At 43.1% G+C, this 18,221-nt stretch overlaps 1 protein-coding gene across 2 annotated transcripts in view; it reads right to left on the bottom strand.

The window, feature by feature from the left end:
• The window catches only part of TMPRSS6 (transmembrane serine protease 6), a 49,625-nt gene that overhangs the window by 17,654 nt on the left and 13,750 nt on the right, over positions 1-18,221 (bottom strand). For both annotated transcript variants that reach the window (XM_042468939.1, XM_042468938.1), the window contains exons 6-10: positions 10,628-10,669; positions 7,174-7,378; positions 4,458-4,594; positions 3,231-3,343; positions 2,485-2,594 (exon numbers count right to left, since the gene is read on the bottom strand). In XM_042468939.1, coding sequence (XP_042324873.1) covers positions 2,485-2,594; positions 3,231-3,343; positions 4,458-4,594; positions 7,174-7,378; positions 10,628-10,669 — 607 coding nt within the window. The remainder of the gene's footprint in view (positions 1-2,484; positions 2,595-3,230; positions 3,344-4,457; positions 4,595-7,173; positions 7,379-10,627; positions 10,670-18,221) is intronic.

The raw sequence follows: 18,221 nt of genomic DNA on the forward strand, positions 1-18,221 counted from the left end.
GGGAAAGGAAAGTACTGTACTGCATCTCTTGAATTTCTGCCTGTCACACAGCTATTAAAAGTACAGAGCCAGAAGAACAGAAAGTACAGAGGATGTGAGGCATTGGAAGCAGATGGGGAAAAAACATTTCCCAGCTGCTGCCTTCTTGGGAGGTGGGGGGGGGGGTGACTGAGGGGATGGTGGTAGTGGAAATAATTTCAATTTACAGAGAAATAACTACAGTGAAGAAGCAACTGCAAGTCATTTCATTTCATGTGTGAGATTGACTGAGTAGTCTGGAGCATAATGGCTGGCCCGCCTCACTATGTAACTGGTATCTCAGCACATGTAAATGTGAGCAAAACCCAGTGAAACTTACTTCTGATTAGACAAACATTGAGTTGCATTGTCAGTCTCTGATTCCTCTGTCTCCCTCCCAAAATAAGAATATTAACTGATGATGATTAAAAATGATGGCTGGCATCCTGTTCAGTAATTACAATGTTGTAAGCCTGATCTACAATATCATAATTATACCAATTCACTATTACTATCTTTGCCATTGCAATGACCAAGGTTTCCCTCAAAGCTTACCTTTTGAGCCATGCAGTTCCCCCAACAGTGGAATTTCTCAGGTACTGTAGACTAGGGAGATTATCGCATGGGGAAAAAAATGACTTACCCCTGCTGGGATACAGTCACTTATGGGACACAGTTGGGAATTATCACATTAAAAATGCTGCCGATGCCACTGGGTAACTGCATCCCTGTGGCATCCTTGCTCCTGGCAAACAGATGTTTACAAATCAGATGGCTGAGCATGGCGGGGAGCGTGGATGTAGCTGGGATGCAGTTGCCCAGTGGCATCAGCAGCATTTTTAATGCAATAATTCCCGACTGCATCCCATAAGCAACTGTATCTCAGCAGGGATAAGTTGCTTTTTTTGTGTGTGCAAGTGATAAGGTCCTAGGACAGTGAACAAAAAATGGGTCCAGACTTCTTCCTGAACCTCTGAAATTCCTTTAGTGGGGGAATCACATGTTTTAAAAGGTAAGGTTTGTGTGTGTGTGTGTGTGTGGGGGGGTAGCTATGAAGACATAATCAGTAATCATAACTATGGCTGCATCCACACTGCAGAAATAATCCAGTTTGACCCCACTTTAATGCCCATGGCTATGGAATCCTGGGAATTGTAGCTGGTTGTCAGAATTTAATAGCATTTGATATCATGGCCAATAAAGTGGGGTCAAACTGAATTATTTCTGCAGTGCAGATGCAGCCTAAGTCTTCCAGTGCAGGATCTCATCTTAAATTAATAACAAGCATTATTGTTATTCATTTTTATAAAATACCTAATTTTTTTCTATAGTTATAAAGATATAAAAAAACAGATAGGCTTATAATCTGACTGGGGCCTTGTCTGCACTAGCTAGATTATTGCAGGGGCAGCCCACAATATCATGGCCCCACAGCTTCCCCCACCTGCTCTTGTTACCTTGGCCTTTGTTTCTGCACCATGGCAGTTGTGTGCATGGGTATCCCGCTGGATTGCTCAGCACATCTGCCGTTGCTATGGTTTGCTCACTTCTGAGGTTAGAACAAGGTGCCAAGTGGCAGTCACATGCTGGGTGTCTTGTTCTGACCTCAGAACAAGTGACCCCTGTGGTAATTGTGGATGCACTGGCCAACCCAGCAAGATACCCATGCAAACAGCTATAGCAGCACAGAAATGGAGAGGTCTGGATCTTTCCAGAAGATCCAGAGCAACAGTTAAGTTTTAAAAATTCATGTTAACTTTGTTATACCCCAGTTCTGCTGTGGAACATGCGAGCTATCATCTGGACTGCCAACCTCAGAACTGAGGTTTGGGCTGTGCATTTTCCAAGCAGGATAATGCCAAAATGAGAGGGAAATCAGCTTTTGGCTCATGCAGAGATGGCCAGAGACACAATTAATTTTTTAAAAGGAAAGAGGAAAGCAAGCCTTAGAGGAGTAGCTCCTTCTTTTCCTAATGGAAGGAGTCAGATCAGTCCTCCAGTTGCCCAGATGTTTTTCCTCAGAGGCAAAAGCCACCCTGGCTGATAGAAGAAAGCTGAGTGAGTGTGTTTCCCTTGACCTCTGCAGTCCTAGGATAGTAAATATAAATCAACTATCTTTTGGAGAAGGTAGTTTACAAAACATTGTCATTTATTTCACAAACACACACACAGATAGATTGAGACAGATAGAGAGAAGACAGATCAGAGCAAACCATTTCAAAGTTTGTGAAACAGTTTTGGAATTATGACGTTGAAGGCTTTCATTCATGGCTGACATCTATAGTTATTTGTGAGTTTTTCAGAAGATGCTAGCCACAGATGCTGGCAAGACATGAGGAATAAACTCTTTCAGAACATGGCCACATAGCCCGAAAAACACATAAAAAACCTATAGCTTTCAAATTATCATTGTAATTTCAAGCTAGCCCTGAAAATACACATTGCAAGATTGTTGCATTTCCTTACCTCCTGTTTTGGATGGTCCATTGTCCCTGAGTACATGGGAGGTCATATTTCTGTCTCCTGAGAGTGTAAGCATCAAACCAAAGGACAACTCCATATTCTAGAGATGGGACCTGCAGAGATGGACATGTTGCTGTTCAACGATGTTGACAGTCATGCATGTATCACAATCATTAATGGAACTCTGACCATGGTCTCAGATGGAGGAATGAGAGCAAGAAAGCATGGAGGGAGTGGTGAAGGGAGTAGGGAACACAAGCACTAGATTCTTTTTGTTGGTGGAGTACAAGTCTTAGTATTTATCAGCCAGCATGGCCAAAAAGAATACTTTTTCTAAGCTTTGAAGGAAAACACACATTTAAAGAGAAAAGATTGGCAAAAAGAAAACAAAAAGAACCAGTGCAAAGCACTGTCACCATGTACCTGGTCACCATTATTATTATTTTTTAAAGCATGAACTACCTGCAAGAAATGAGTATGCTTCAGGAGGAGTCTGGGTAGAAAAGCCATGCTGCCCAAAGTTGTGACAAAATGGCAGGATATAAATATAAGGGGAGGGAGGTGAATTAAAAGAAATTGTTTAAAAGAAATACCTATTGTAATCAAAAGTAAAAATAAATGCACAACATATATTTCTCAAGTGATCTTGTTTGTGTTGGTACAAATGCCCCCCCCCCCCCCGTTTGATCAGGTGCAAAAAGGAACACAGCTAAGTTTCATGTATAAAAGAATCACCAGTAAGATCTCACCATCATATGCCAAGTGCACTGGGTATTGGGTGCATAGTAACTGGGGTAGTAAGGAGTCTTGATGTTCCCTTGCAGCTCCCAGCTTTTCTGCAGTGTTAGATTCATCTGACAGGCTGTAAAAAGACAGAAGTATTCTCTCATGCATGTGCAAAGGGTGCTCATTGTTATTGCAGAATAAGCTTGAGAAAAGGAAAAGTTACTTTTGGGACTATAATTCCCAGGAAACATGGCCATATCATGTGTGGATTCTGGGTTTTCTAGTCCTTAAAGGAACTTCCCCTCCTAGAACTGCTTATTCTTGTGATTCTGAGCAAAGGGTTGCTACCACATGGATATTATCAAAGTAGACTGTGAATCCTTTAAGCCTTAAGCAAGATGTCCCTGTTCTTTCTTGATGAAAGACCATGAAAGTTGTTCTGCTATTATCAGGAAGCTTGCTTACCCTGAGTCAGACCATTAGTCCATCCAGTCCAAGGGTAGGCCAAGTGCAGGCCACAGTTTGCATGTGGAATTGTGTTCTTTTCCTGACTTGGGCCTATGCTGACTCTTGTGGATGTGATGAAAAATCCAGATCAAGCAGCCCTGAAACTCACTTCTCTTCTTTTCCAAAGTCTAGCATGGCTAATTATTGTCCAATCCCTTGTGTTCCCAATAGTAACTTTAATACAAGATAAACAGCGGCCTTCTGTATCCTTAGCTAATGGCTGTTCTTATTTAAGTTGCCTCCCAGAGAATGAACGATCCATTGCTTGATTAAAATATTTCTAGCCAAACATCTATAGGGAGATCTCAGGGTAGCATACAATTAAAACAACAGGGGAAAAAAATAAAACAATGCAAGAGAGAATCAATAATTTAAATAGGATGGAAGCACATTAAATAAGTCACCTGGTTAAAACAGCAGAAAAAGCTAAAGTAATTAAAACCATGTACATGTATCAGTGAATTTCTGTGCCCAACAATGATGTAATGTTGCCAACCAATAGCAGTTGTGCTGCATTTCAATGCAACTTGGAAAATACACTATTTGGCCAAGAGATCTCAGAGTCTCCCAACTAGTGGGCAATTCTGGGAGTTGTAGTTCAAGAAGTAACTTTTTTCAAGTTCTGCATCTCAGATAAGATATTGTTTAAAATATATACAATGGGGCAGACACTTTCATAAAATCTTTCTCTCTTTCCTTTCCTCTTTCTTTCTTCCTCCAGACATTCTATAATCTTTGCTCACCTTCAAAAGGCACAGCCTGGGCAGTCAGTATAAAAGGATCATAGTAGCTGTACATCCCCTTCTTCCACACTACAGACATGACAGGGCCTGAAGACAGGACTTCTACCACAGGTTCCTGACGGCTGCAGCCATACAGCCTGAGGCAAAGAACAAAAACAGGGGTGTAGAGTCTGTTTGATAAGGCGGGATGAGAAGGAAAGATGAATACACAGCATTGTAGTCAACAGGTAAGACAAACAGAGATAAAAACATCCCACAAGCTAGTTTGGGATCTATATTGAGTTGTGTGTATGTGCATGTGGCTGAAATACAAATCATTTTTGGTATTGTAGAAGAATGTATAGGTATGTAGAGAGAGCATATCAAAAGTATCACTTGGTGAGAGACTGCTTGGGAACTTCATGTTTTCTGTTTTGAACTTCATGGTGAAAACAAGAAGATACAAATGAAACTCAAGTGTTGATCAGATGGGCCAGGATAGCATGGGCTGAGTGTTTGCTATTCTGGTCCACGTCTTCACCTGGGTAAGTCCCTGGGTTAGTGTGGGGACAGGTGGTTGTTTATACACCTATCTCTGCACCATCCCAGGACCTGCTACTGGTATGAGCTTCTTTCCTTGCTACACCATCACTGGTACTAAGAAGTCCCCTGTCACCACATCTGATGGGGAAATGAGACACTTGTCTGTACCCTCTTGACCATGTGTCTCATTTACATGCCAGATGTTGTGATGGTAAGCTTTTCAGTACCAGCAATGGCATGGCAAGCTAAGAAGCTAGGGGCTGTAAAAACAGCCAGGGTTTGCTGTGGAGTTTACAGGAAACTTTACTATAAAGCAGGGGTCAAATTGACTGGGGATAAAGACTGTTTACCCCAGGATTGGGCTGGATCCACTGGTCTGGTAGGATTGGGGCAGATCTTGGCTCTGGAACAATGCGGAGGCTGGTGGGAACTGGACAATGGGAGGCTGGTGGAAACATGGGTCTTTTGCCCTGTGCAGACAATCCCACAATCATACATATAAATCATTTTGGTATATTTCTTTTAAAAAAACAGGAGATTGTATGAAAGAGGCTGGCTATGTAACCATGCAGAACACAGAAACCTTGTTTTTCAAACCTGTTTCCAATTTCCATGAGGGCTACAAACTTTTTTCTTTTCTTTTCTTTTTTTAAAAAATGCAGGACTTTCCATCTTCTGTATTCTTTGCAGGTTTTCTCCTACATGTTGAGCATAGTTCTGCATGTGCGAAAAACTGCTGGCCCTATATGTACCACTAGTTACTTTGCATGGACTATGAACTGTGAATGTGAAATCACAAATTAATTAGTTATAGATGAGGAAAAATAAAATGACACAAAGTTTCTGCCAATTTTGAAACATGGTTAAAATATTTTATCAAATGGATACTGAGATATTTAAAGCTGATTAATCCAAATTGATTTTGCTTTACATTTGAAAGAGAATATCTGTTCCATCACAACATCAGAAAACTAAGTAGAGAAGACAACTGCATCAGTAAACAAATCCAAGCTCTCAATGTTAGCCCAATATATTTTGCTGCCTAAAGCAGACCAAATTCACCTCATTACACATACAGAAACTGACTGGACGCCTAGTTGAATTTAATTTAAATACAGTGATGATGGGATATCACATTTTTCCTGCACTTGAGGCCTTTTAGGGAATGAAGAAGAACAGCTAGGGGACTGTTATTGCTGCCCCACCAATATGTGCCACCTGGGGCTATTAGGTTATTCTGATGTTCTAGGGCCAGATGTTCTAGTCACCTGCAAGCTATTCTGGTCACACCTGCATTATGTGAATTAAAAAACACAAATTGGAGTCAGTGTATTGTAGTGGTGTGAGGATTGGATTAGGAGTCTGGTAGACCAGGATCTGAATCCCCACCGAGTCATGGAGATTCACTGGATAATCCTCATCATGTCACCATTTTCTCAGGTTTAGAGGAAGGCAATGGTAAACCTCCTCTGAATAAATATTGCCATGGCCTGTCTGTAACAGGCCCAAGAAAACCCTAGGATAGGGTCATCATATGTCAGGGGGCTCATTCCCACTTACTGGATAATGCATTTCCTGATTCAACCTCGCACCTCATTGGAAATCGTTTAAGAAAAGTCCCCGGTTCCCCCTATAAAGCAGATCTTTTCTTACCCCAGTGTACATAATTGCTTTTTTTTCTTGGGCACTATTGTCGTTCCAACTACTAGAGCTGCTGTAAAATGCCTGTCAATCACAGTGACATAATCACTGGACTTTTGACATTTGACGGGGTGGGTGAGGGGTCCTGGATGGAGGGTCTGGAGAGGCAAGAGCCAGGGCCAAAAGAGAAGGGCTGCCAAGGCAGGGATCTGGGGGGCTCAGATCCAAGGGCAGGGAAAATGAAAAGGGGGTTGGGAGCATTAGATCCAAGGGCAGGGAGAATGAAAATGATCCAAGGGTGGCAGGCGGGAAGGAGAACCCCAGGAGTCCTTGTCGGCCCCCTGCCACCCCTACATCCTGGGATCCAAGGGTGGCAGTGGGGAGGGAGACCCCTGGTGCATAACAAACACACAAACAAAAACACTAACTGTGCTAGACATCCTGAACCTATGCTAGACTTTACTTTCAAGTGGGAAAAAATGGAGGAAAGGAACCTAGAAACAAAGTTAGGTCCTCTTGTTGTTCATGCTGGCATGAGACCAAAGCTACCTACGATGTGATGAGCCGATTCTCCAGAGGTCCAGCTGCATCGTACATAGCCAGTCGGTCCCTGCATTCTGGGAGGGTCCATTCTAGGCGTAACTTGATCATGCGACCTTTGGGGCCATGGAGATGCCAAAGGCAGCTGGAGGCGAGGTAATCTGGGCCCCGCAGCTTTAAAATTGCATCCTCCCTGATGTAGCTGTATCTGTAGCAGCCTAAACAGACAAGACAAAGACAACCTCAGACCAAATTTTGGAAAAATAACTTTTGGGGAAAGCAATTCCCAGAATCCTCCAACCAGCATGGACACTATTTTGGATTATAACATCTAGCATTTCTGATCATTGGCCATGCTGGCTGGGCCTGAATGGAGATTGAAAATCATTTGGAAGGCACTAGACCAGAGAATCTGGATTACATTGAGCCATACTCCTGCTTGATTGAATATGCTCTATTAGTTGATGGCAAAATACTGGTTGCTGTAAAGCAGTGTGGTTTAGCAAAGAGATATTGTTGTCAGCAACAGCAAATATTGGTAAATTCAGGCCAATGCATGGTACAAATAGTGGTTGCACTCACTTGCACATTAACCATGCGCCACTCAAAAGCATGAGGCAGCTAGACATTTTGATGGAGTTAGAAAAATACAGGAACTTGTTTGTATGTATATATTACATTCCCAAAGCAAACATGAAACTTGTGCTGCAGTCTGAGACATTAGAAGCAGAAGTGTCTTATGGTAACTACTAATCAGGGTTTGGAAAAAATACTTTATAGGACTTTAGCTCCCAGAAACCCACAACCATGGGGAAGAGCAATTTTATTTTAAATTTATTTCCACACAAAAGGGGTCATTGGGGCTCAACAGACTGCCCCAAAAGGGAGGCATGTAGCTGTCCTTTTTAGCTCCCAAGGGACCCTGCAGCAGCCAAACCGCGCGGGTTCCCTCTGCACCAAAAAGAACCCGGAAAAAACAGGGGTTTTTTTGGTGTGAGTGGGTGCCGCCATCATTGCGCTATTAGTGCAGTGTGGCATGTCAATGACACAAGCACAGCGTGCCGATGTATGGATGCGGTGCCACACTTGCATCATGATGGCGGCTCCATGTGGATGGGAGGCCGCCAAGATGGCGGCGTCTGTATGGACTAGGATTTGGGAGCGTGTGGTTGATGCATGCTCCCAAACCCTAGAATCAGTGCTGCCACACCGCTTCCCAACTGTCTCTCTGGGGCCTTAGTTACATAGAATAATACTCCAGTAACAAAGTATTAATCTCTTAGCAATCTAAAGGGCATTTGTTAATTTACAAGAAACAGGGAAATAATTTAAAAAACCATGCATGTTCCCAAATATTAAGGAATTTTACAAAATCAAATTTTCTCATGTCATTACTTCCTCCCAAAATATGGCTACTATGGAACAACTGCAAAACATGTGTGTTAAGGAAGCATTAGCAGTATCACATCTCCAACAATCTGCTGATTTAGAAAGCCCTTTCTTGAATAGGCATTGTGATGAACATTATACCCAAAACAGGGTTTTTGCTGTATAAGGCATAGCTGGAGAGCTATAGCTATACTAGCTATAAATGTTAAAACTGATGGTCATTGATTAGTCAAGAATTGGACATTCCAATTCTCTATTCTATTCTTGGTGTAAACTTTATATTATATTTCTTTATAGATATCAGACATGTTGTGTTATTGTTGTTAATCGCCCTCAAGTTGACTTTGACGACCCTGTGGATGCAACATCACTGAGGGGCGGTAGAGACGAGAAGAAAGGGATGATCAGAGGCCGTCCTTTTCTTTTCCGGATTGTTGCTGTAGCAAGCACATGGCTGCAGCAATGATCCGGCTCAAACAGGAGCTGCGAAATGGATGCAGCCCTTATGATGGCGCTTCCGGCTATAGCCATTTGGGTGCTCTGGCACCCTTACATCACGAGGCTGCACCCCATGTGGACTGGGCCACAGCCTTAGGATGTAACAGCGCCAATATTAGGGCTTCACAAATGTGAATGCTGAACCACACTGAGCCCTTATATCGCCGCCGCCATGCCACTTCGCGCCAGTATGTACCGGCCCTAAGACTCCCTGTCTTTAACTGTCCTGTGCAGGTTCTTCAGGTTCAGACCTGTGACCTTCCTGATTGAGTCTAACTGTCTATGTGGTCTTCCTCTCTTTCTACTGCCTTCCACCCTTCCTAGCATCACCAACTTTTCTAATGATTCAGTTCTTCTCATGATGTAACCAACCTCAGTTTAGTCATCTTGGCTTCCAGAGAGAGCTCGGGCTTGAACTGCTCTAGAACCCATTTGATTGTCTACTTGGCTGCCCACAGTATTCTCAGTACTCCTCTCCAGCACCCCACCTGTCAGATGAGTTGATTTTCTATACATTTATATATGTGTGTATGTACATTATTGGTCTGGGTACTTGGTTGTCCTCAATTAATGTCTCTAATGTTAAGGGAACATCGGATGCTCTTAAAGCTGCAAGGCCAAATATGGATTGTAACAAATGTTTCATAAATACTGCCATTTAGAAAATAAGGGTATTCCCCCCCCCCCACACCCCATAAGAATTTTGCCACTTCCAAATGAAAATTTCCTTCCTTCTCCAAATTTTGAACATTTGGTTAATGCAAAGCATCAGTTGGGCATTTAGAAACAGAGTTAAGATATCAAAAGAAACAGAGCTGGAGAAGATCCTAAGGACATGTGAACAAAATATAAAATGTCTAGCATGTACATACACATTTCTATACCACTTATCAGTGAACTCAACATTCTCTAAGCTGTTTACAATCTGTAAGCTAATTGCTCCCAACAAGCTGGGTACTCATTTTACCAACCAATGGAAGGATGGAAGGCTGCACACTGGCATTTAACCACTGCACCACCAGGGCTCCTAGGTCTAGGTATGAAGGATTTTAAGTGTCTCATCCTCTGTGATGGTAGACATTTGGGGAGCAAAAGAAATATTAATGGGGGGGGGGGGGAGAAGTATCATTTGGAGGGTCAATGACCACATTTTACCTCCTCCACAGATACACTCTTGCCTTCAGCTATCAGTGGCCTTGCTAGCTAGGAATTCTGAGAGATGGAGTCCAAGGGAAAAAAAATTCTTTCCAAGCTCAATTCCTACTCTTACTGTTACTATTTTCTACCTTCCTTCATCAAAGATGAATACTACTACTGTTATTACTTTATTGTTAGTGTTATCATCATTAGAATTATTATCATTATTTACTGTTATTCATCAAAATGGTCCCAATGAGGCTAGCAACACTGATTAAAAACTCACCACATTAGTTATGATGACATAAAAAAGCAGCACAGAATACTATAAATAGTTTTCACCTAGATATCATATTAATTTATGGGTCTTCTATGCCCACTGCCTTCACCTTTCCCTCCCTTCATTGCAACAAACAAAAATAATAGGGAAATAAACATCCTACCCAATGTGGATTTCAGCACTATTATGTCTTTCACACTGGATTCTGTCAGGGAAAAGAACATAAAGAAACAGATGAGATGAAATGAAAAGAGACACTACAAGGGAAATAAAATCCATAAAAAAGGTGAGATAAGATAATGGAGGAAAAACAAAACAAACAAACAAACAAAAAACAACCCTGAAAATTGCTAGAGAAAATAGACCCAGATTCCTTAGCCATCTTATTTTAGGTTTCAAATGAAATGTTAAATGAGAGATGAAGAATGCAGGGTCCTCCAGGTGTGAGCAGTTGACATAATCCTTCAAAACTGCTGTGCTGAATAGCAATAATGGGAATTGGAGCTCCAAACTCCCACATGTTCCCCATCTTTGATTTAGAATTGTGTAAATATGGTCTTGTCTGCACTAGAATGGAGCAGCCTGTAGCATACTTGCCCCAAAGCTGCACTGACTGTCCTCCACTGTAAAGCCCCTATGTTCTGATGCCAGACAACTGATCACACACATGTCTTGCTGCCATCATGGTTTGCTTCACTCTCAGGTCAGAATGAGATGCCCAGCCTCAATCACATGGCTGGGCACCTTATTCTGACCTAAGAGTGAGCACCTGGCGGCAGCAGCAAACCTACTGCGTGGCAAAGCAGGGCATATTGACACAGATTCTAATATAATCCAGGGTTGTAGTGTGTCCAGGGCTTGCAAGTAACAATGTCATATGAGATTCTCTCAGGTTTCCCTCTTCCCTCAGGGCTTAGGTGCAGTTTTCACAATAGCACAGGAATGGAGCAATATATTCTTGTGAGCGAACCATGTCGTGACCCAAAGCATTTTGAGGAAGTTTGGTCTTGAACTGACAATTGACATCTATAAACTTTACAAAAGGCCTGTTCTTGGTGAAGATGAAACAGATTTAACTAGTTGAATCAATAACTTTGGCGGGTTACAGACCGCCTCTTTGAGGCGGGCTGCACCCGCCCCTTTCCCCGGAGCGGGGCCTGAGTTGCAAGAACGGCAGCCGCTGAGGCCCCGATCCGCCGCTTTTCAGGCTGCGGGGAACACAAAATGCCGCTTCCCGGCACTGAAAAGGGATGTCCTTGGGGCTCAAGCCCCAAGGATACCCCGCGGCGGCGGGGGGGGAGAAAGGGCCGCTTGGCCCCTTTCTCCCTTGCGTTCGCTGGGCGCAGCCATCTGAAGGTTGCGCCCAGCGAAGCAAAGCGGCGCCACAGACCAGGAAGGAGCTCCGAAACGGACTCCTTCCTGGTCCGCGGAAAGGGCACCCTAGGCGCCCTGCCGCGGATTGAGGACATCACGCCCGCGCCGCCCGTGTAGAGGCGGCACGGCCGTGACATCCTCACGGCGGCGGCTGTATGGAAGGGCCACCGCCGTTTAGTGCGTGATGAGCACGCACTAGGGTTAGAGCCCAGTGCGTGCTCGTCACGCACAAGTGCTGGTCTGTAACCGGCCATTGTCTGCATCTCCTCTGAGACTGTGGCCTGTTACAGAAAGCTGCTTCGAGTCACAGTGGAGGTATGGTGTTTCAATGATGTATGCATCCTAAGAGTCCAGAAGCCGCACTAAAGCCACGCTCCGAGTCCTTAGGCTGGAGCGTGGCTTTGGTGCGGCTTCTGGACTCTTAGGACGCATACATCATTGAAACACCATACCTCCACTGTGACTCGAAGCAGCTTTATTTTGGCTGTCTGTAACAGGCCTAAGAGAGTGTGACTTGCTTGAGGTCAACCAATAGGTTTCCTTGGCTGCACAGAGATTCAAATCCTGGCCTCTCAATATCCTAGACCAGTGGTTCCCAACCTTCCTAATGCCACGACCCTTTAATACAGTTCCTCATGTTGTGGTAACCCAAACCCATGAAATTATTTGCATTACTACTTCATAATTGTAATTAAATAGATGTTTTCCAATGGTCTTAGGAGACCCCCATGAAAGGGTCATTCGACCCCCAAAGGGGTCCCGACCCACAGGTTGAGAACCACTGTCCTAGACTAACGCTCAAACTACTACACCACATGGTTCCATTACTAAATAATTTTTGTACATTTGCCACAACTGTCTTTCCCTTCTCTTACTAATCTATAACTGTTGAATCATTTCAGCTTTTTCTTATCTCCTGATGTATCTGTCCTAATAAGCTGGCCTTCAACTCTCTAAAACACTCCTGTTTCAGTCTTTACTTCCTAATTAAACTGGCAATTAAGTACCAGGGGAAAAAATATCTCATTTAGGACATGTCTCATCAGGAGCTTCCAGTCCTACTGTCCTTTGTACTGAAACATTATGTTCAGTGTGCAGGGAAGCAATGCCTGTTGAAAACTGGAGCCATGTTCCACTGGGCTTTATTGTAATTTGCAAAATATTCCGCTGTAGGATTTGTGCCACATAAACCAGTACTAAAGTTCTCTTGGTCACATCAGGAGCTTCCAGCTCTACTGTCCTTTGTACTCTAACTTTATGTGCAGTGTGCAGGGAAAACAACCCTAGTGACACCATTGGTCTCATTATGGGACACAGCTAGATGCTTTTCTGATCCCTACACCCTCTACTAGTTAAAAAATGACTGGGATTTTTTTTTTGAGGGGGGGGGGTAATCATAGCAAAGTAGTGAGTCTTGGTTTTTTTTGTTTTGTTTTGTTTTTTGTTTTGGTAGAAGAAGGAAGAGGACACCAACATCCTTAACAACCAGAAAAAGATATAAGTAGACATAAGGTAGAGTTATGCATGTGTATGTCACTAACAGGATACAGGTCCTTGTCTCCAGGGCCAGTTCTGAGTAGAGTCAGCCCTCCATTTCACAGGGAACCACTCCAGACCCCACTGCGAAAATGGAGACTTGCACGTATTCAAGCCCCACAGGCTTGAATGTGGTGTGCCTCCATGATCGTGCAGGGGGTGCGTGCTGTGGATGTGCACATCATTGAGGATAATCGAGGTTGCCCCTCTGTGAATAATCAAGAACACGGATCTCAAGTCCGCGAGAAAGGAGGGGTGACTGTATTCCATCTTGCAATATCTTCCAGCCCTTGGTATTCTTTAGTGTAGATAAATAAATATGGTTTGAGCACTGCATTATCTTTTATTTGGTACAGTTGTAAATTATTTGTAGAACATGTTTATGTTTTGATTCATTTTATAGTTTAATAACCACAACCAAAATTATAATCAGATTTTCTATTTCCTTATAAGCTGCTTTGAGTCCCATTCATGGGAGAAAGATGGTTAATATATTGAATAAATAAATCACAGGTGAATGGTATCATAGTTCACTGATGCTGAATGACCTACACAGGTTACACCACACAGTTATAGTACTATGGTTCCACTTTAATTGCCAAGGCAATGCCTTATGGAACACACAAGAATGCTACAGCACTGGAGTTTGTTATTTTTGGAAGCACAGCCAATAAGTCTTATTTTTACTACTCTATTAAATGCTTCAGTTTGCTTTTAATACTGTAGAACTTATTGAGATGGTTTATATTTTATATATTTTTATTTTCTTCCCCTCTGTAACTGGCACATTAAATTGTAGAGAGCTTCTTACTGAGGATTTTTTTTTTTTTTTGAAACAGCTAAAAAAAGGTTACATGAGTGGCTGTCTCAAGATGGTTTGCCAGCTACTTTGGACTTTTTTGATTACAAGAAGTTACAGTTCTGCTTCCAGCTAGTAAAATATAGTGTCACAGATCTGTAAACAGACAGAGGGTGGTTTTTCACAGGTGCCTTCTTGTATTTGCTCTTTATTTGTTTGCTCATTTGGTATAAAGTACTTGGTATGTTTTGATCCATTTTGAGCTGATTCATTGTGATGTCTTATACTATTTTGGTCATCTTCTATGCATGTTGACTATTTGGTATAGCTTATGTCAGTGGTGGCGAACCTATGGCACTCAGAGCCCTCTCTGTGGGCACAAGCACCATCATTCCAACACAGAGTTCACTAGGGTTTGTCACTAGAAATCCAGAGGGACACGGCACTTTGCAATAAAAAAGTAGGTTTTGGGTTGCAGTTTGGGCACTTGGGCCCGTTACAAACGGGCACTTTAGTACGCGCTCTGCGCGTGCTAGGGTTAAAAAGGGGCATCCTTTCTGGACGCCCTCAACCCTAGGATGCATGGAGCGTGCACAAAATGGCGGCGGCCGTTCCACACGGCCGCCGCCATGAGGACATCACGACCGCACCGCCTCTATACAAGGAAGTGACATCCTCGCTCCGCGCCAGGGCACCTAGTGCGCCCTTAGCGCGGAGCAGGAAGGAGCTCCGTTTCGGCTGCACCCAGTGGACCAAAGGAGAAAGGGGCCAAGCTTGAAGCCCCAGGGACACCCCATTTTGCCACTTCCCCGCAGCCTGAAAAGCAGCGGATCGGGGCCTCAGCGGCTGCCGTTCTGGCCGCTGAGGCCCCGATACACCGGGGAAAGGGGCAGGTACAGCCTGCCCCAAATAGGCGGTCTGTAACCCGCCTTGGTCTCTAAAAGGTTCTCCATCACTGGCTTATGTTTCATGCATAGTGAATAGTAGTGTATAGTCCATTTGTGACATTGTTTGTGACTGTTTATTTTTGTACTGGGTGTGGTATTATTTTCATTTTATTTTATCACTACATTCTACTGCAGGGGTGGACAAAGTGCAGCCCACAGGATGCATGGCCCCACAAAGGCAGGGGACAAACTTTTTGGTTATTTTTTTTTTAATTGCCCCAAATTCATTCTAGAGGCATGAGTGGCACTTTCATCACATTCCCATTATAGACCCATGAAAGGCCTTTTTTAAAACCAGAAAGTATACTGGAATTGACTTCTGATCACTTCATGTTTTGAGAAATGGCCTTTCCAGACCTATAATGGCCTAAAGGTAAAGGTAGTCCCTTAACATAAATGTCTAGTCATAACTGACTGTAGGGAGCAGTGCTCAAACTGAAGAGCCAGCTTTGTCCAAGGACTGCTCTGGTGGTCACGTGGCCAGCATGACTGCACTGAACAATGTTACTTTTCCAACAATACTTCAAAAACACAGTAGTAAACAAGTCAGGGATGACATCATGCAATATATACTGCCAAAGGCAGTGTTCTCTTGCTACCACTGTGGTTTAAAACCTGCATGTGATAAAGTCCTTAGTAACATCTGAAAAATAGCTCAGTAAAGAGTTATTGATAACTTTGTAATTTGTAATTGGTGCATACTATCTCTATAAATATAGTTAGTTACCACTATAACTACAGCTAATTATGGTTGAAAAGTAACTTTCTGCACTGTGATCATGACAAACAAAAGGATGAGTCATTAAGGAGACATTCCATGAAATCTCATGCGGTATCCAGAAATCTCTATGGCAGGATATGAAGCATTCATAGTGCATTTAATGAGAGTGGCTATGCACTGAAGCAAGAGAGGCAGGGAGGAAGTAGGAAGAAAATAGGCCTATGTGCATGATGCACAATAGAAGAGACACTGAGCTGTTCTTTAATGCCAGATGATTTTGTCAAGAGAAATGAAAGGAAGAGGCAATTAGTGGGGAGAAATGACAGCTTGGTATGAATAGAGATGAGGGGAAAAGAAAATGTGTATATGTGTGTGTGTGGGGGGGGATGCTCAAGGTATACAACTATGCAAACAAGCAAGCTAAGAGGAAATGATTGCATGCTTCAGGGAAGTTTCCTGACTGGAACTCTTTAACCCTACTGAATCATTGTACTTGTGTAAAAAGCTGGAAGTGGACTTATGCAGTTGTGTCACTAGAATTGGTGTCACCTGGTGTGGTAACTTATAGTATCACACATGCCCATTGACTCCTTCCCATACCACACCACACAGAAAACTTAGTAATGTTTTTGTACTAATGTTAACTGATAAATTGTAATTCCCATGTACCACTGAATGTAATTGCAAGAGTTGAGACATAAACAATTAACAAAATTAAAAGTATATGTTTAAATTACATTATAATGCACACAGCCTAAATGTGTTTACATGCACATAGTTTCACATGATTAAAGTGAAAATTTGTTAAGATGTTATGTTTTGAAAGAAAATTTTAAAAGACATTTTTTTAAAAAAATTAAATTTAAATTTAAAATTTATTTTTAAAAAACCCTGAGGATGCTCCTTTCTCCTCTCACAGAACCTCCTCCCACTCACACCATCTCCAGCATTTTAAAAGAATTTAGGCCGAGGTGTCACCCCCTTATGGTGTCACCTGGTTTGCCTTGCAGTCTCCAAACCCCCTAGAGATCCCCCTGGAATTGTGGCTGTGCTGTCACACTGCATAGACCAAGCATATCACATCATCCTCAATGCAGTCTCCGAAGCCTTCAGCAAAGCCCCATGCTTTTGATCTGGGCCATCAAGAAGGCTCCAGGAGGAAGACTGCCATTTTAGATTGCCAGAAAACCAGAGTTTTCTAGTTCAGAACAAGATTCTGAACAGAAGGATTTTTCCCTTTCCAGGAATACAGTACAGAGCTTGGAATAAACATATTAAAAGTAACAGTTACCAGCTGGCAGCTACAAGTTGTTGTTGCTGTTTTGGCTAATGTGGGCACAGTGATCACATTTTAAAAGTAAAACAACAAGCAGGCATGATATTACTTCATACGTACAATGAATAACATCTAATTTAAGCCCACATTTCATGTCATGCTACCATCCAAATTCAGGCTGAAAAAGACTATTTGAGAACATGAGCATGATAAGAAGCAGACAAAGTTGTTAGGAAGGATCAAATTAGGGGAATTTAATTAGCTCAAATTTACGAGAGGCGTGTCCTAACAATGCACGCAGCGGATCGTGTCCCTATGTGTATACCAGAGGTCATCTAGTCCAACCCCAAGAAACAGAGACTCCAATGCCAATGAGTTGCAATTAAAATATAAACATTTATTAAAGCCACACAACAAAGGGGATCACACACGCAGACATACATTCAATGCTAAAGCAAGGGAGGGGGAGAATTTGAGGTAAAGGAGAAAGGATAGAGGCACCGTTGAAATATTTACCTTAGGAGTCTTCTCCAAGCGACGGGTGTGAGTGATGGGGGAATGATGAGACACGGCCGCGGAAACGGGGAAAGCAAGCGGTGACCGCGGTGGCTAGGAGCTGAGTTCCAGGGACGTAGCTAGGATTTTAGGAAGGGGGGGGGGCCAGACTAAGGGCCCCCATTTAAAGGGGGGTTGGGGCGGCGGCGCACAGCAGCACACACCATTCATTTTTCTAATGGAAGGGGGGGGGTCTGGACCCCCAGATCCCCCCCCGGCTACATCCCTGTGAGTTCCAGCGGGCAAAGCTAACTTAGAGGTCCGAGAGAGACAGTGAGCATTGGCTTAGCTCAAGTGATTTCAGCGGAGCCCAAGGCTCGGGAAACTCAAGCCTGGAGCAGCAGCTCAGCAAGCAAGGTTTTGAAGGTTTGGAACTTCAGCTCAACAAACCCAATGAGGGCAGAAATCTCAGTCCTATTTATACTGCGAAACGTATCCTCAGGCTATGGCTGCCTGGTGAGCAAAGGTCTTGATGGCTATCTTTTGTCTGAAACTTACACAATGGATACACAAAGGAGAGGTCTGACAACTTTCAGGGGAAGGCAGATA

The sequence above is a fragment of the Sceloporus undulatus genome, chromosome 5, assembly GCF_019175285.1.
Source record: "Sceloporus undulatus isolate JIND9_A2432 ecotype Alabama chromosome 5, SceUnd_v1.1, whole genome shotgun sequence".
Classification (NCBI taxonomy): domain Eukaryota; kingdom Metazoa; phylum Chordata; class Lepidosauria; order Squamata; family Phrynosomatidae; genus Sceloporus; species Sceloporus undulatus.